The sequence below is a fragment of the Brugia malayi genome, assembly GCF_000002995.4.
Source record: "Brugia malayi strain FR3 genome assembly, contig: Bm_v4_Chr4_scaffold_001, whole genome shotgun sequence".
NCBI classification, from domain to species: Eukaryota; Metazoa; Nematoda; class Chromadorea; order Rhabditida; family Onchocercidae; genus Brugia; species Brugia malayi.
The window spans coordinates 7783359-7802822 of NW_025062478.1; the positions used below are offsets into that span (position 1 = coordinate 7783359).

Sequence of the window (19464 nt, forward strand, 5' to 3'; positions counted from 1 at the left end):
CTCAATAAAAAGATTCAAAGTTCATCTTTCCTCAAATAATTAGCCGTATCTTGCTGTTGCTAATATAACAATTGTATACATATACTTTGTAGATAACACGAAGTGGATTATATAAATGGTACAATCAATGCCAGTCAACTTTGTATCTTATGGTACAGCAAGTAAAGCACTTGAGGAGTAACGCTTCAGTATACTAGCGGAAAAGAAGTAACAAGAGCAGAACACTTCCTAGAAGAATAAACTTGACATTTCAAAAAAGCAAGCCAAGAAAACATGCTTCTTTTTTAACCATCCATCGCAAATGTGGGACTTTCGCTTTGCGTCCATAGATTAACCAACTCCTAAAGATTGTTACTTCTTACCTGAAACGCTAGTTGCATCTGGATTTCTATAGTTTTTTAATGAGAGTGTTGCTGTTCAGTATTTAGGATGCTTCAAAACTAAAACTTCGAAAAGCGAAACACAACAACAACATGTACTTACAAATACCAACTAATTTTCAAATTTAACTATGAATCGAAAAGAAATCTGATGTAAGCAATAATATATCTGTTGACTGAATGCTTTAATTCCCGTTTATGCTCATCAACATTTCTACGCTATGTTTATTGAATAAGCAAACATAATCGCAAAACTTTTATTGACAAGAATTTGAACAACAGATTTATATTCATCTCCAGCACAAATATACGCTGCAGTGTATGTGGAACCAAGCTTTCAGACTGAATTTCGTCTCAAATAATGTTAAATAAAATAAGCAAGAATAAGAAATCCACTGCGTACTGGTTAGTAAATGATCGTTGAAAAGTGCTAAAGCACGAACTTCAGAAAATATGCGCTCCAAATCCAAATGTCCTCATTATGTTCTGTATATAAAAACGATGCAAACCGTTCTCAGTACCGTCATATTCTGTCGCTGGGATACCTTTTACATCCACTTCTAGTGTTGTACTATCTTTCTGAAAAGTTGACACGGTGCAAAAATTACTTGGAAAATTTTCTCCAAATTGTTTCGAGCTTAATATCAATGCAATAAATAATACTCCAAGATTTAAATTTTTAAGTTAATCAAACAAGTTTGTTTTCCTTGCACTAAAATGAACAGAAAATAATTGTTTAATATATACTGCTGAAAATATTAATCGAAATCCTTCAAACGTCTCGAAACAAAGCTACTCTATGTGCACTAAATAAAATCACTAATTTTTTTTGAAAAATTAAATGTAAAATACTGGAAATGAATATAAATATGAAGAAAAGGCATGGCTACAAAAAAAATCTCATGCAAGTAAGATTGCTATATATCCTAATTTCCACGGAAAAATACATACCTCATCTTTTAATCTAAAGGTAACATCTGCAAAACATCCTGCTGGATAAGTTTTTAAGCGCCATTTCATTGCAAGTTCCTTACAGGGCTCCTAAAAAATCACTTATTTGAAAGTTAGATGACCACTGAAAGAAAAGGTTAGCTATTAGAATTTTCCGAAAGTCTTAACAATACCATAGATTGATAACTAGTCTAAACACCACAGAGTCAAACATAAACGATTGAGAATGAAAGCAGAAATCTGATAAAGTCAAAATTTTAAATCCAAATTCGACTGAAACTCAACACTTTTCAAAAAGTAAAATTTATCATGAGAGCCTACAATTTTAACGAATTCACCCGTAACCATGCCACCAAATAATGTAAAAACGCCATGAGGTTTGAGATCAAGCTCTGCATCGTTGTTAGACCATTTCTTCACCATCTGCAATGATTGCAATCTGAGTTCAAGGTACCTGTGAAAAAAAGACTTAAACGAGACACAAGAAACAAACTTTAGCTTCTGTGAGTACTTCCCACAACTGATCTGGCTGAACTTTGAATGACTCCACAAACGACAAGCTTTTAACATCGACGCTGACTGCTGTAATAGCGCATTTCATTTAAACATACAAGTAATTTTCGTAGAAAAACAACGAATCTGGAAAGAAATTTCAGTACAGGAGATTTTGAGGAAACAAAGAAAATTAGGAATTCTCAAAATAAAGAAAACAAAAAACTGACGCGCAGATTTTATGAGATCGTTGTCAGCACTGGTCACCTGGAATAAATAAGAAACTCGATAAAAAGTCACATCAGGTTATGATTTTAATTTAAAACGGGAAATCAGAATTCCATCAAAAGAAGTTTGGAAAATTACGAAAAAGCAGCACCACATGATTCTGGAATGCCCTCTTATCAACATGCTGCTTTCCAATTGTTGTTTTTCCCTTCGAAACCACTTGTGCTTTCGCACGATCAGTTGGTAATATCAAGCCTTTGCTGAATTCTTCCTTCAATTCTCGAATATAAACAGCTAACTGTTTACGTAAAAATATAGCCACCTCATTATTTAGAAGATGTCTTATTCGGTCTTCATGAGGTCCACTAGTTGTTACTGATGGAGTTATCTAAAAATGTTTAGTGTAGAAAAAAATGTTAGTGTAGAAAACCACTGATTTCCACGTACATCTCTTTTCAGTATAAATGAACTATTTCCTCATTCATAAACCACAACTGTATTTGAAATTAGTAGAAAAGAACAAATAAAGGAAAAGAAATGAAACAAGGCAACATACAACCACTTCATCAGCTTCATTTTCATCGCTTAAATTCGGTATTTCAACATGTCCTTCATAATCGATGTCCGAACCAGCAACTTTTACTGCAAAATCTAATAACATTGGAATTGAAAGCATAATCAAGAAAAAGAACTATACAGGAACAGAAGTAGTCACAAAATAAAAAATCTTTTGCAGATTTCAATGTCCTAAACATGTAAATTATTCATATTTGAGTAGAGAAAGAATGACCTTCAAAACTTAATTCAATGAGCCACTCAAAGAGGAAAATTAATTTTGCTTTCCGATTGTTTGCCGTCGCTTCACCGTCTAATTTTTTAAGCTCTTTAAATATGACGACAGTAGAGCCATTTTCATACTTCTGCCCTTCTAGCAGTTCTTTCAGGCGCTGTTTTGACCAAGGCGTTGCATTTTTTTCTGTCCTATAATACTCCAAACTTTCAACTGATCTGCTTAACATCTGATTGTATTCTTATCCCAATAATTTCCAACAAAATATTACTATATTAAGCACAAGAGTAGCATTCTTAGCTAGAAAGACAACCATCTTAGATATCACAACTGTATTCTGATGTAATTTGATAGAGATGATCCTTTAAACAGCAATTCCAATCATTGTGACCTATCAATTTTCAAAAATGAAAAGACTTACCAATGCCAGTTGTTGACGTTGACGGCATCCGGACGTTCTTCCACAATCCATCGCGGGTCACCCTCACCCCACTTCGCCATCGCTCTGAATGGAAAGATCAAAGATTGTTCTGCAATAAGTTATCTGTCTGAGACAGAACACTGCCCCCAGTACAAAAACACGCACTACCCGAAACATACCCCACCCCACACAAACCAAACACACAACAACGCACACAAACGAACACACCGACATTCATGCCTTCCACTCAGTTTTCTAGAATGCTCTAGAAATAGGGCGGCGCTATGAAAATATGTCATCCCAACAAAACAGTAATCAGAATTAGAGACTAACCCCCTTTGACAAGAAAACAGTCTGAAGTTCCCCGTTGAAGTCTAAATGGGAGTGTGCAAGTAAGCCGAAATGCTGAATTATGACACGCCATACATACTACTTCATTGCATTGCTATTTAAATTATGTAATGGTAGTTAAATATTAATTACAAATTAATAGAATATTTCCAAATAATCCCTACAAATGAATACGACTGCTTAAGCCTTAACAATCTATATTTCTGCAATTTAATTGTCCATTGCTACTAGCATGATCAATTTTCCAAAACAAATTTCGATAAAACTTTATTAACTTAAAATTCCAAATTAGAAATGCATGACCATTAAATTTGATATGATCAGTACTCAAACAGATGAACAATAAACATGAAAATTTCACTGAACAATAAAACACATGTAGAAAAGATTAATTCATAAGAAGATATGAAAGATATCGGTCGACCTTGCACTAAAATATTGGAGATCTTGCAAATTCATAAGAGAGATGATATGAACTTAACTCGCACCAAATATTTGATCTCAACCTGAGCAACGTCGTAAACAATATACCTGCAACCGACTAAATCATTACTATATATATATATGAAATGTTGAGAAAACCCTGCAATATAATATCTTATTTATTCATTTACTGTTCACTGACTGAAGCAAACATCAGAAAAAGAATGAATATTTCTAAAAAGTTCTCACGGTTGATATAGCTTAAATATTCTTGCAAGTGATAAATTAAAACAAACTCATTGTACAAAAGCGTCAGATCCTGTCTTTTCGTATCTATAGGTTTTCCCATAGGAATTGTAACACCATCTTCTGTCACAAAGTACTCATTTGGATCAGGAATCGTTTGTCCTAAACCTAAAATGTACATTTATATTTTACATACATGAGTTTTTTAAACAAAACGTTTCGTTAATTTTTTTTATTATTAATGTCGATGAAGATTCGAAGAGAAACTGCTCAATCAGTACCTTGGTTTTACGCTTAAATTTCGAATTACGTTTAGTTTTGAAGACTGTTCTATTACAATCCTTGTATAATTTTGAGCTACTGTGTTTTCTACTGCTGATATCGAAACAAGAATAACAAAATGTTTTGGATATAAAGAATCAGTTGCACATGTGCTGCTTCAAACAGTTCAAAGTCAACATCAAATTCATACCTTTAACACTATGCTTTCCTTTATCAGGTTTTATGATTGACTTTGCATTGATCTCTTCTTGCATTTCTCCAAGTGCCACTTCACAAAGCAAAATAAACCCTTCTGCGTTAAGTGCATAACAATAGTTTGCTGACTTTGATACTAAATCTGCGAAGTATATCCCTTTCCCAAACATATAACCTGTCTAAAATTTCAATTTGGTACTATTTTGAATAGATTTCTCTCAAATTCTTTTTGATGTATATCATTTAAAACTTGCAACAGCAAAAAAATTATTCTGAAGCAAACTTTTTTAAAATTAAAAAAAAATCCACTTTGCTGCCAAATCTTATAGCAAGATTTGACTAGAAATAAAGACTTCATACTGTAGGTGCTTCTGGTGGTGCAACTCGTAATCCCTGTGATAAAATACCAGCATAATTCGTTATCCGTGAACCATGCCAAAGCAAATAATGATTTGGGATGTTTTTTTTGAACCTTTCACTTTCGCCCCTACGCTTTATTCGGATGATCTACAAAACAATTCTTGCTCTTCATAACATGAAGAAAATGAAAGAATTGTACGGGAACTTCTAATCAAATAAGTACTTCCCCAAATCATTTCTTGTAAAACTTCAGAAAAATTATCATAAACAGACATCAATAATTTTAAGTTTGTATTGGTCATGTGTGGGCGCGTGCGTATTCGTAGCATACTGCAATATGCGCTTATATTCATCTGATTGCTTATCCAAAACCTGAAAAAGCTTAGTTTGTTTTGTTCTTAGGTTACAGTTGGACGATTTCTTAGTGTAAAACTGAAATCTTTCGCATACAAAGATTGAAAAAGTCGAATAAAAACAAGGTATAAGGATGTAAAAACCTCTAGCTGAGCATGCAATTTTTCATAGTGTACGTCCAAAGGATCACGCATTCTATCCACTTCATCGTCAGTTTTCAAAATGCTGTATGTAACTTCAAGTTCCAAAAGATCATCAAGTAGTTTCGTTTTATCCTACAATATAATCCCATTTGCATATCGCATATTAAGTCGTCATAAAGGCTTATAGAAGATTTATAAACAACAAATTATACGAGCAACAGCAGAAAATAAGTATTTCTTAATTTAAACTAACAAAACTTTGCAAATCAAGAAAAAAAAAACTAATTTTATATCCAAATAATATATAGCTTGTTCTTTTTTTGAAACATTAACAAACAAATATTTCCATATTAAATAAAATATGAAATAATTCAAACGAACAATTAAGAGTTTCTGCGAGTTAAGAAGCGGTGGTTTGTTCATACCAAAATTATGTGGAATAAGTGTGAAAAATCGATTTGTTGCATCCAAGTAATCTTCATATCTGGCATTACCAACTTCCATTAACTAAATTCCGATCTTAAATTTCTACATAACTTTTTTGAAAAATTTCCTTAAACTTCTACATAACTTTCTTAAAAACTTTTCTTCCATTAGTTTTCATTAGAGTTTTTAAAAATATGCTTACTTTTTGCAGTTCCGTTAAAACCTTATATGCATTTTTTATGTGACGAATTGATAATACCCCAAGAGGCATTTTATTTGTATCGATCTGCAAAAAATACCTCGGAAAAAAACTTAGTAACCATTAAAAAATAAAGCACAATCGCATAAAAGCTTCAGAATTAAACATATACTTCAACCAGCCAGATGATTTAACAATTCGAAATCTGTAAGAATAGAATTTACCTCAAGGCTTTCAAGAACATCGTTCATTACATTAACGTCAAAAATCATCTGAATAATTTGCTGTATCGATTCTGGCAGCTTTGATAACGATCCGGGTTTCACGAAGAATGCTTGTAGTTCTTTTGACTATTGTGTAAATAAATAAATATTAAGACAAAATTGTTTGTATTTTCAGATTCAGAAAATAATCTCAAAATCTTCTAATAAGGAACAAAGTACCAGAAAACGAATATGTCGTAAATCTGACCATAATTTAGTTTTCTAAATGTAATTTTTAAAAGATCAATCCAAGAAGGTTTTGATTTAATCCTTCCATGTTTTCCTTCTTCTTTTTGGTCCAAATTTGATTTAAAATTATCGTAACTTCATGTTCCAATCATTTCTACTAACTTATATAAAAATTACATAATATCAAAATGGTCAAATTGGGCTATGGTATTATGCTCCCACAATGCCATTTGGATGAACAAGAAAATGTATTCCTACATTTCCGTAATGAGTCTCAATAAGCGACATCTTCCCAGGAACTTTCTTGAAATTTTCAATATCTCCCCAATCATTTGCTGTTTTCTCACTAAACAACCTGCAATCCAATATCAGTGAGATTTGATAACAACCAATTAATCCCACATAAATTAGCTATTCATAAAGACGATAATAAACATACTTTTCAAAAGTTATTTTTGCTCCTCCCAAATTTCCGTAATACTTATCAGTTTTTGAGCCACCAATATCCGTGCCCACACGTCCCCATGAACGGAACAAATAATAGCTGAAAATATGAACACTTATTTATAACATTTCATTGAAAAACTAAATACTTTGCATTAGGATATTAAAAATGAACGCTAATATACTTTTGCTTGACGTCGTGTTTTAATAGTTGCAATTTATAGAATGAATTCGCTCCGGTTTGAAAATCAGCCTTTCCAAGTGTTGTTTCCCAAAGTTTGCCTGGCAGAAGGTGAATAATTTAGAATTTGAAACGATTCAAAAACTTTCACTAAATTCGATCAAAACATATTGCAATGTGATAAAGCTAAAATCCAAATAAAGTAATAAATAAATATTAATAATAATAAATAAATATATAATAAATATTCCTGCAGATCTGAGGCCATGTGCATTGGTAGATTAAGACTGTACAAGCAAAAGTAACAACCTGTTTAACAGATGTATTAAATGGAATTTCCAGTATGAGAGTTATAGTCTTGGAAGGTCTCACAACCGCTAGAAGCTTGCAACAATAAGTAATCAGACAATTTGATGAGTTTTCAAGCCAATAAATAAATAAATTAAATGTCTATTTTAACAACTGAAATCTCTAAAAAACTTGAAAAAAAAAAAACCATTTTCATCTTTCCATACATGAACAACCTCATGAAGTGGACACTCAAAATCGACCACTGTTCCATTTTTTATAATCTGTCGCTGAATTCCAAAACGAGTATCTGCATAACGGTAATCAGCTATATGCCATTTCTGTTTAGTTAGTTAATAAAACAAAATCTTATCAACAGGGAAGCATAACGAATTCACCTCTCGGATCAGCGCTCTGGTGCTTCATAGATTTGCTACTCATTTCACCAACATCCTGACCCAAGACCTTCAGCGACTCCGGTCTGAGATTAAAATTTTGAATACCATCGAACAAAAGGAAGAAATTTCATCTAATAACAAATGCTTTTAGGGTGAGAATTTCGAAACAAAATCCTAATCTTTAAAATATCTGCGAGTTTTTGGACATTTCTGGAAAAAGAATCAGAAAAAATAGAAAATTCACTTAATTAGCTTTTCATATTCCAAAGTGCTGTATTCTCTGTTCTTTGGATCCTGAAAATCCAAAAACACTTCAGATTTTGTAATAAATTTTCATGACTAGCTATCATTCACAATTGCTTCACTTTAACTGTAAGCCTTTCTTCCTTTTCTCATGTACAATTACAAGAGAAAACATTAAATCTGGCGGATCCATAAAACATGTGATATTCCTTCACTAATAAAAGAAACCACTTTGACTACCTTGATTTTGAAATCCTTAAATTCAGAAATGTTTCTTTTGATTTCATCAGGAATGATAAATGGCTTCCGAGGCGGATTGCGACATGCATACATACACCGTGTATATTCGGAAATATAACCAGTACAAACATAGCTTTGTTCTGATGAGCTAAAAAGGAAATCTAAAAAGAAGACAAATAAAATATAATTCAGAAAATCCAAACATGTTGGTAAACTAAAATATCAGACAAAATATGCTGTGCTATTACAAACAACAATTCAGAAATAAAATATAATCAATTTATTAACGAACAAAATTAACAAATCGCTTTCTAAGAATAAAACCATACATTGATAACTTGCAATTTTATAGTCGAAAGAAAAAATATTAAGAAGTTATGAGTCTGAAGAAAGTTTATTTTTCTTAAAAAAAAAAAAACACAAGCGGGAAGATATGCAATAAAATGTAAAGACATAATACGCAAATTTTTAAAAATTTACATATTGAAATAAACCTAACCAAGTCTTGCAGCAAAAGTTTTCTGTTGTTTCTTTATGCAAAAATTAGTGTAGGAAAACCATTTTTTTTTTGTTTTCCTACCTTTACAGTAAGAAGAATTCACCTGTACACAATGTTACCTTCTTTACACTGCGCACAAGGAAGCGGACAGCCAAAAACTATGCAATCAGCAAGACGATCCAGCAGCTACAATAAAAATTTTCGTTATAAATATCTCAAAAAGATTAAAATTAATGACTGGTAGTAAAGGAAGAAATGCGTTGAGTATTACCATAATGATATGATTTTTGAGCATTGATCTATTTCGGAATCTGTTCAACACAGGAAATTATAAAATTTTCGACAGATCTGGAAGCTAAATAGATCGTATTCTAATAGAAATCTTGTTAAAAAAATATTACACTAAAATTATTTATCATTACTGAGCACTAATCTTACAAGATAAGTGGAAAAGACCAATTCACCTTCGACTCTCCACCATGTCTGGGAAGTGCTTGGTTATTGGCTTGCAGCAAAGTCTGAATATCGTTTTTATTCAGACAATTTGATAATTTTTTTTTTATTGCCCATATTTCGTTTGTTTGTGCCTGTAAAAGTTAAATATCATAAAGAAAATTCATTTAAATATTGAATTTATAAGATAAATTTTGTACAACACCTTAAGACGTTTCATCTTCTCCTTTGTATCAAGTTGATCCACCCTTGCTTTTTTGGTAATGTTATCGATTTCCGTCGACTTTCTTTTTATAGTGGTCTCTGCTTGTCTATTAAACATTTTTTTCAGGAGATCTTGATCAGATTCTGACAAATCTTGGAAACCAAAAAATCTGAAAAACCTTCCACAATAACTGAAAAAAGTACAGGAAAAAAAAGTACAAAAATAAAACAAAATTAATAAATTTACTTTCGAAAGTTTCTCGAAATTTCTGGGAAAGCAGAAACAAAAACTCCATTATGAATATAGAGATTCCTGGTTTAATTCAATTACTAAAATTCCAATATTTGTTACGAACTTTTCAGCGCAGTTGGTATTTTGTTGTATTTTCACAAAACAGTTTACGTGATACCATGCTGATTTCATCCCAAGTCTGAGAGTATTCTACAAATATTTTAGTCAGAATCTCTCAATCACATTTTCTCAAAAATAAGAAACTTAATATTAAACTAGCATTAACAGCAGCACATTCTCTAAGGTAATAAATGAGACACGGAAAAAATGGTTAAATATTGATACTAATGAAAAACAATTTTTAGAATTATTTCTCTTATCCCCAAACCTTTTCAATATTTCCTTTGCAATTCACGCACTTGCTGCGACCAGTTATAGCATATTCACAGATAATAGAGAGCTCTACATCAGATACTCCAGCTAAATGAAAAAGCATTTATTCCTAACCTCTAAAACTTCATCTCTTTGATCAGCTATTTTTTTTTTTTATTACACTGAATGCATTAACTGTGAACAAAAGCTCTTTTTTTATTACCCCATAAAGTAAAAGTCAAAGTAATCCAAAAAAATAAGAAATGAGTTAAAATAACGAGTTAAATACTGTCCTTAAGCGAAGCAACAATTTAAAATGCTGCTAGAACCCATAATTAAAACATCTTCAAAATTTTTTAGCTAACTTGACAGAAAAGACATGCTTCAAACAACCTTGATTTTCGCTTATTTTTTTACGAATTCGTTCCTGATCATTCCATTTTAGAAGCTCCAGACCACGGATAGAGGCTTCGTTTATGTCCTTTTGCTTTATTTTTTTCCAAAAACAAGTGAAGTGAAACCTGAAGAGAACATTCACCAAAAATTCTACTACGAAAAAAATGAATTTCATATTGAACTTCGAAATTATACCAGTTGTCTTGTAAACCATCAAAAAAACGACTCGGTTTCCGGAGAGACATGCGAAGTGAGTCCTTAAATTTTTATTTATTAGTGGAAACATCATCATTACATTACATTTGCTCCGTATAATATTTGAAACATACTTAACTGTAAGTGTACCTTTACACTCACTTAAAATGCCACTTTATCTATATAATTGTTTATTTTCGGTGCCATTTTTATAGCTTAATTACAGTAAGTAAACTGCATTATTATGGATGATTCGTTTTTTGAATTAACCACTAATCTTTATTAGTGTGAACGAATTATTGGATTTAAATAAATTTACCTGCGAAATTAAACCATGACAACCCTTACAAGCAGCACGATTACTTTTAGCATATTCAGCACCATAAGGTAAATCTTTTGCAGATGACACCATTCGTTAGAAAGAAGGAACTGAAATATATGACAAATAGACTAGCAATGAATTGATTATCATGTGCTAGAAAAGATTTGCAAAATGGTTCGTCACATTGATCGTATCACTGTGAAACGATATCTGCTAAATTACTGTAGTCAGCCAACTCTCAAACAGACTGGAGTCACTCGAAGGACTAAGTGCTTCATCAGTGAATTGAGGAATTAAGGTGTAAATGAATTGATGAAATGTTCTCCAGATGGAAGAGAGAGCATCCCTGAAATACACAGCAAATTGCAAATTGTTGAGGAGGTGTTTCCTGATAAATATTCGCGAAGGATGAAGAAGAGATACGGAATTAGGTTTGCATGTCCTTCTATCTTCCAGACATCATCACATCACATAGTAAAATTTATTTGCCAGTTCAGATTAGAAATTGTGAATGAGATTTCCACTGAGCTTAGATGAGACGCGAAATCGGTCACTTGTATTTCGCGCACATAATTTGCAACCAGTAATGAACTAATTACGATGACGACACGACACGAAGTGAAGCATGCGTGTTCCCAGTGTACAGTTCACTTCTCCAGCCTATGTCATAATAGAGAAATGTTTGACTTAAGTGATTTACGTTCAGTCTGCTTTCCCTGCCTTTTCTATTTACTGTCCTTAAATTATTTAGGGAATTTGGTCTATCAGTTATGGAATAAGTTTTATTTGCAGTTGGAGTTTTCAACAATGAATGGGCCAAGCCATGTCCAATTTAAGAATTGTAGATCGAAAGTTTGCTGAAGTGTTTGACCAATTTACGAATAAAATTTACGAATAAAGTAAATAAAGCGAATCTTTTGATATACTCAACAAGACTGTTGCTTAAAACTTCTTTACTTTTCGCTTTTCTTAGCTAAACTTTTACTTAATATCAGTAAGGTGAGAAATTGAACTAATAAAACTGTCTTGTTTATCGTGAAAAAAACCACTGCGATAAGTCTATTTATAAATTATTATTATAAAAGAAAGGGTGTGGAGATTTTCAAAGTGATGAAAATATCGTTTCAATATTTTGCATAATAATGTCTCATACTCTTCGCTTTCTTATATCATTTCATTTGTTCTGCATGATAGATTCAGAATGAAACTTTTTCCAACTGTGCTTCAAATTCGTTAAAAAAAGACATTTCTTTACTAGTGTTCCAGCCCTTCTCAACAAACCTGTAAAGTATACATACTGCATTATTCATTGAACACTTAGTTTACAAATTAATGACAATAATTAACTCATCTGTTATTTACTGCACACTTTCACATTTTGTTTTCCAAAGACCATCGTAAGTAGTTAGCACTTGTTATTTACACTTGTCAGTTGTTATCCACGTAAATCATATTGTCAGAACGAACATGTACTTTACAAGTAATACAAGCATCGCTGGTTAATGATGACCGCCAGTTTTGCAGAAATGTTAGGTAATGAATGAACAATAATGAGTTAAGATGTTCTATAGTAGCCATAACTAATAAATAGTTTACTAACTACTAGTATAACTCTGCTAGGGTAGACGAGAGGTGAGTCGCTGAAAGAACTGCAAAAAAAATTTTTTTTTCTAAAAAACGTATTTTTTTTGAAAATTAAATCTAAATGTCTTGGTTAGTTTTGTGATTACCAACAAACTAAACATTTCATTCGTTCAAAACTTTGCTTCATTGTTTGTGATAAAGAGTTTTTATATTCCAAAATATGGTCCATTGCATTTGTTCAGCTCACACTTTTTACTTATTTTAGCAAAATAGAAACAAATACAATGCAGATAGGATGAATCCATTCATTCTAAATGACCAGTCAACAGAATTTTAATTCCTGGCTAATTCTTATTTTAAAGAAAAATTTTTTTTTTTGCTTATTATATTAATAATAAATTATTGTACATTTAATCATTTCAATTCTCATCTTTCTTTGTAAACACATTACAAATGCAGTCTTCCTCGTTATTTGTGGACTAAGCATTTGTAGATTGGCGTAAATCAATTGGAATGTTTGAGTGAATATGAAGAAGGCAATTATTTATCGAAGTATCGTAAAAAGATAACGTAAGATAATTTAAGATAGTATTTACAAATCTTATTTCTTCTGATCTGTTGTCTTCTAATTTTTTCTTCCTCTATGTGTTATGAAATTTGATAGAAAGCAAGAGATTATCCTCAACAACCCTTTGAAATGGCGTAAACCTTACGATAACATGATATTAGCACCCATCCGATTAAATGAATTAGTTCAGAGAGAAAAGCGCAATGAAAAGTTTTTCAGATTGATCAGGTTTTATTTGAGAAATTAAAATTGCACCTATGCGAATGGTGCAAATTTATCATTCCTTCACGCGTCTCAACTGTTTCCCCTCATTATCACTTGCTATTATCACCTGCAATAGATTTTGGAAGAAACTTGTGTTAATAACACCTTTGAAATTAATTTGGAGATAATAGAAAGAAAAGAAATGAAAATTTTCAAAAGAATTTAGGCTTTTCATTTTATCCAATTGGACATTAATGACCACTCAACTTAAACATAGTGAGTGGTCGACAATATCTACTACATCATACATTTAATTTATTTGTTTACAAGCTGTCTTATTGATCTATAATAATTACTTTTCGTACATTCTCTTTAATTTTTGATAAGTTTAGTGCTGTAGAGGATTTAAAAAAAGGTACTAAGGCATACAAACAGCCTAATATTTTAGATAGAAATGGAGTGGTAGTAGCAAGAAATGTGCCATAACATTACTATTTATAGATCCAACCAAAGCGAAAAATCTGCATTGGTCATCCTTTACTTTTTTAATGTCATTTAGGCTATTGTCATCAAGAAATTTAGCATTTGCGTGTTTTGTCTCAACTGCTGAAGCACAGTTTGAACTAACGAATTGTTTCCATCATCTAGATTAAAATTTGAAAAATATTTATTAACTTACATCTTGTCTTTCGCCTGGTGCAATTTTCACAATCCTTGCATGGTCAGATCCTCCTCCTTTATTGATATTTTTTTTCATTATTCCAGGCTGAAAACATAAAAATTTCGTTCAAATTTTATTGTAAGTAAGCAGAGTGTTTGCCGTAATTGAATAAGAAATGGATCTTTGACAACTAAGAAATTTTTTTCTCTTTTAAAACTTAACCTTCTTAGTGTCCATTGCTTCCATCATTTTTTGTTGCTGACGGGCTGCTATTTCCTGAACATCAGACGCCATTGCAACTGATGGAGGTTGCATTTGAGATGCGTTCATGGCATCATCCGCCCATTCTTTCGCTTTTCCGGAAACCGGACGTTCGATGCACATGCTAACAAAATTCTTCTTCTAAAACTGAAGCATAAAATATAAGCAAGTATGAAATATATTTAATTTGACATAAAAAATTCTACATTTAATGTAAATTATTAGGAATTCGCAACCTTAAGAGCTCGGACAAGCAAACTTCTCGCAACTTCTTTATCAGTTACTTTTATACCATTGATATCAATGATGTGATCTTTCTCCTGAAGTGACTGTGCTGCTAATGAGCCTGAAAATGGCCTGAACAAATGAAATTCGGACTTTCTATACCCTATGAAATTAAATTAGATGATGAAATTTCATTTAAATTTATTTCTTTTTACATTTGTCTTCCATCATTTCAGTTGATGTGCTTTCTGTGAAATGAATACCATACGATCAGGCAGGAGACATGAACTTCAAAGAAATTGGTTTTCATGTTAAAAGGAGACTTTGCAACATGACATAATGGCAGATAACTACGGTAGTTTCCTTTTCTTAGAAAACTTCAACAGTTTATCTTTTAAAGTTTGGTCAAACCCATGAAAAGCTAGTAATTATTTTTATCTTGAAATAAATACACTGGAACAAAAAAAGCCAAGGCTAATTTAAAAATAAATGGAATATTGATCACAAAAAAATATATGGAAATAGAACCTGGATCAATACGTGACACGATTACATTGTTCTGGAAATGCTTAATGCCAAGGCCAAATTTACACCCTTTGACATAATTAATTTGAACATAGTGATATGTGAAGCCTTCGCGACGTTTAAATAAACTTTCATATTGTTCCGGAATATTATCCTGAGTCGTCTGAAAACATGTTTATTGATCGTTTTACTGGATGGAATATTTATCGTGACAACACTCAACCAACTTTATGAGTCATTTATTATTTCTTCAGTAAAGAGGCCACTTCCTTAGTTATTAAGTAAGTAAATTCAAAGAGCTACAATAAGCCAGTAACAAGAGTTACACTTTGCAGCCCACGATCGAATACAATTCGAATTGATACACCAGCTGCTTCAATTGCTTCTCTAGCCTCATCAACTGTTTGAACTGTACGATCTCCGATCTTAACTGCTTCATTAATTCTATTCATACTGTCACGCACATTATTTATCTGCTTACCATTTATTATTATAGACTCAAATGATTTTCAAACGGAAGGCGCAAAAAGTAAAAGATAGAATGAATGAGCAAATTGATAAATTGCGATTACAAATTTGTGATTCTGTCATTGTCTTCTCAAAATTGCATTTTGCAAAAAAAAAAAATTCATTATGAGCATTTTCCTCATTTTTCTTGAATTCATTTAAATATTCATATCATCAGTAATTCAATTTTAGAATTTCAAGAAGTTCTTTCTTTCTCGAAATCTCATTTTGGAATAAAATTAAAATGAACTTGGATAATGTGATCCCCAGGCAATAATTTACCATCACAAGGACCTTGCTTAGTTATCTCAATCACGTGTAAATTTTCATCGACACGCATTCCCAAGCCTTCATTATTTGTTTCAATGATCACCTCCTCATGTCGTTCTTTTTCTTCTGACGATTGCAAACTGCAAATGAAGAGAGAGGCAACATGGGAAATCTTTTTATAGTCATTTTATCAAGAGGATTGTGTTACGTGTTAGATCGTTCATCAGAAGTAAAAAGTGATTGGAAGCATTCCGTGTCCATTCATTTGAACTTACAAGAGAAGATTTCTTCAAAAAATTTTTCCTTCTTTTGAAAAAATTAGTTTTGCAATGCGAATGGAACTGTTATGATTTTAGAATATTGATAAAATCTGGAGCGGTAAATGCGGCATCATAGCTATTACTGGGCTTATCATTTTAAAAGGTCATCTGATAGCAAAAAGACATCTTACATAGACATCGCTGAATATTGCAACCGTTTAAATTATTTTAAAAAAAATCATTGAAAAAGGAAGGAGACGACTCACTCTCATAAAGTCACCTTTTTTATAAAATTGATTGAAAATTTGTATGCAAATGTAAGGAATACTGATATTTAATTGACACAATAAGATAGTCTTAACCATATAACTTAGTGACCATACAACTCATCATATAACTTTGCTTCAATAATATAACTCTGCATCTGATACAATATGCACTATTAGCTTTCATTAAGCGATGAAAACGATAGCGAAGCGAAATGTACTGTTGATTTAAAGAAATGTGGACAAAGGAAAAGTAGTGCTTGGTGCAATTTCATCCTTCATGAGGTTCTGGAAGCTCATTTCGATTAACAAACATCAATTTCCACATATAGCTATCACTCATAGAGAAGAAATACAAGTCTTGATTGAGGTCCTCAATAAATTTGATGATATTTTTACGTTGCAGCAGAGCACAAATTAGCAGCATTGATACACCGAAGCCAATGAACAAACTTCCGCAAATACGAAAAGGTTGCTCTGATTGCTGCAAATATCTATCTTTAAAGGAAATTTTAATTATGTTCGTTCATTATAAATAGTAAATAACTTTAAATGTTGGCTCAATAATCTAGCTAATATGAAGCCTTGATTTGAGATACGTTCCCTCTATCTATTTACAAACTTTCAGAATATAGAAGATGTTTCGATTAAATTGTCATGATGAAATTATGGGTAGTTCGGATGCAGTTGGGCACTGATCCTAAGTGATGGATTCAAGTGATTAGTACATCCAGTAGATAGGGAAAATTAAATGATCAATGTGGAAGTGAGAAGGCAAACCTGACATAACACAATAACTCCGCTTAGAACAAGTGTTATGCCAACGACAAACAATCCGGCAACAGTAAGCACCGTACCTGGTGAACTTGGTGTCTTCTTCTGCATCATCGCCTACAACAAAATTTTGTTTAATTAATTTCTAAATTGAATTAATTCTAAGATCAATACAATTAAAAATCATTAAGGGATCCTTGTTTACATGCCATTTACTAGTAAGGCAATAATTTTACAGATTTTGTGACTTACTTCAAACAAAAAGATTTAGCAACTTGATAATTCACTTAAAAAGAAATTAAAACAAGAGATAATGTAAGGAGAGTCGAATACGGTATTACAAGACCATATAGCTTCGAAATAATACTATGTTAACATCAAGCAACTTTTATTTATATTAGAACGAGTTCTCAGGAACTCAAAATCAAAGCTATACTTTCATGCTTGAATAAGTATCCATCAATTAATCTATTTTATCAATGTATCGTAACTATGAATAATTAGAAAGTTCAAACAGCATAAAGTGGAATCTAAATATTACAGCATTGAGAAGTCTCATCACCTGAGATTACTTCAAATAAATTTATCCATCTTTATTTATATGTATAAGAGACTCGTAATCAAATAAATGAAAAAGTAAATATGTAAATAATAAATAACGAGATAAATATTAAGTAAAGATAAATAAATATGGGAGTCCAATTTTACTTATACACAAAGAAAATTTTCCTACAGATCATTAACTCATGATCAAAAAAACAAACAACATTAATTGCAACGAAAATAACCATTGGAAATGACCTTGTCGAAAACAGGTGTAATGATAAATTGGAGTGAATCGTTTCGTTGCACTGAATAATGTTTCTTGGGTACTGTTAGACGAAGATTAAATCCTCCTGGTGATGGCATTTCCTGAAGAATGTATGTCCCATTAAGCACTGTCAATATTTTAGCAATGTAAAATAACATTTCACTAAAGCAAATTTATTTCATTGATAGGAAGCTCACGTTTGAATCATTTCCCAATTCAGAATGCCGCTGTATCTCCATTCTATTTCGATTTTCTGATGTCTCAGATCCTCTGATGCTGAATGGAGCAATCGTAGTGGTGACAATGGAAATCCCTGGTAGTACAAATTGTTTTGTTTCAAGAATGATCCGACATAACAGCTCAATTTCAATACATTTATCATAGTCATCTTAATAATGAATAATGTCAAACCTGTGCTTATATTATTTACATCAAGAAATTGACTATTATAAATGTATTTTTAATAAACAACTCTGTTATTTGCTTCCAGTGATAGATTATAAGCAATATGTGGTAATTATTGACAGAGTAGAAATGTATTCGTCGCAAATGTTTTTTGATTTGAAGAGTATTACTTCCCGCACTTGGTCATGCTAAAAAGAGAGGAAATGAAATAAACGCTACATTGAGGATTATTCTAGATCAGTGACAAAATATCAAAGTGTATAAAGAAACTTAGTAGACAAATGCATGACAATTAACGAATTCTTATCAAATAAAATAAATGCAAAAGAAATATTGGTGATTGATTAATCGATTGATTGATTAAATAACCTATTAATTAGATCACTGATCTAAAAGTTAACGACAAAATGTGGTAGCCGGTAACAATCTTGATGTAGATTGCATAAACGCCCTTTCTGATAGAGGGAAGCTATGACACATTTGTTTGTTTTTCAATGTTCTTATACCACCTGTTCTACCTTTCCGCGTGGTATGGCATAGGCAGTCACATAGCACATTTGGTGGCACAGCAATCATGCTTATTTTAATGGCACTTCTTGTAAACATGGAAGATATTTTGTATTTATTAAATATCTATGAAAAGTTCAAAATATGATTCTATAAAGTGACAGCAGATACAATTACGATTATGCATATTAACTTTCTGGAAAAGGTCAACAGTTGACAGTTGTTAATCTTTTGTCTGCTTTTCTAATATTTTGTCGCAAAAACAGAAAATTTGCCATAAAAGATAACGTTTATTACTACAGTTCTGCATCATGCATTGACTGAAATTGAGCATTTCTGCATTGATTTTTACCCAAGTTTTCGAATCGATTATCTACAAAATGATAACTTTGATGAGATCTAAAATTCCTTTTCCTTTAAAAATCTTAAGATTTTATCACACAATGAATATGCGAGCGTCGTTAGAGCATACTTCT

The 19464-nt window shown here is 31.8% G+C and overlaps 3 protein-coding genes across 4 annotated transcripts; all 3 read right to left on the reverse strand.

Moving 5' to 3' along the window:
• Positions 1–824: 824 nt before the first annotated feature.
• Positions 825–3342, reverse strand: Bma-ahsa-1 (Uncharacterized protein; the record flags this gene model as incomplete). Its single annotated transcript, XM_001901615.1, has 9 exons — positions 825–959; positions 1332–1421; positions 1653–1754; positions 1825–1913; positions 2054–2090; positions 2203–2439; positions 2608–2693; positions 2842–3032; positions 3263–3342. The coding sequence occupies 9 exons, from the start codon at positions 3340–3342 to the stop codon at positions 825–827; spliced, it is 1047 nt and encodes a 348-aa protein (XP_001901650.1).
• A 726-nt stretch (positions 3343–4068) lies between these two features.
• Bm7037 (Uncharacterized protein) lies at positions 4069–11250 on the reverse strand (the record flags this gene model as incomplete). Of its 2 annotated transcripts, XM_043082054.1 has the most annotated exons (24): positions 4069–4144; positions 4333–4450; positions 4755–4938; positions 5120–5266; positions 5393–5491; positions 5617–5748; positions 5998–6123; positions 6245–6328; positions 6466–6591; positions 6952–7048; positions 7133–7237; positions 7323–7419; positions 7815–7916; positions 8005–8087; positions 8249–8298; positions 8488–8635; positions 9090–9172; positions 9451–9573; positions 9645–9813; positions 10000–10085; positions 10264–10355; positions 10641–10768; positions 10839–10900; positions 11158–11250. In XM_043082054.1, the coding sequence occupies 24 exons, from the start codon at positions 11248–11250 to the stop codon at positions 4069–4071; spliced, it is 2610 nt and encodes an 869-aa protein (XP_042937988.1). The 2 variants fall into 2 exon arrangements, with proteins under 2 accessions (XP_042937988.1, XP_042937989.1); XM_043082055.1 differs by lacking the exon at positions 5120–5266.
• A 2339-nt stretch (positions 11251–13589) lies between these two features.
• On the reverse strand, positions 13590–18315 carry Bm3554 (Uncharacterized protein; the record flags this gene model as incomplete). The annotated part of the gene is made up of 11 exons (XM_043082056.1): positions 13590–13643; positions 14196–14282; positions 14400–14579; positions 14675–14784; positions 15192–15351; positions 15515–15613; positions 15946–16105; positions 16806–16975; positions 17272–17382; positions 18067–18177; positions 18274–18315. 11 exons carry the CDS (start codon positions 18313–18315, stop codon positions 13590–13592), a joined length of 1284 nt encoding a protein of 427 aa, XP_042937990.1.
• Positions 18316–19464: the final 1149 nt, after the last annotated feature.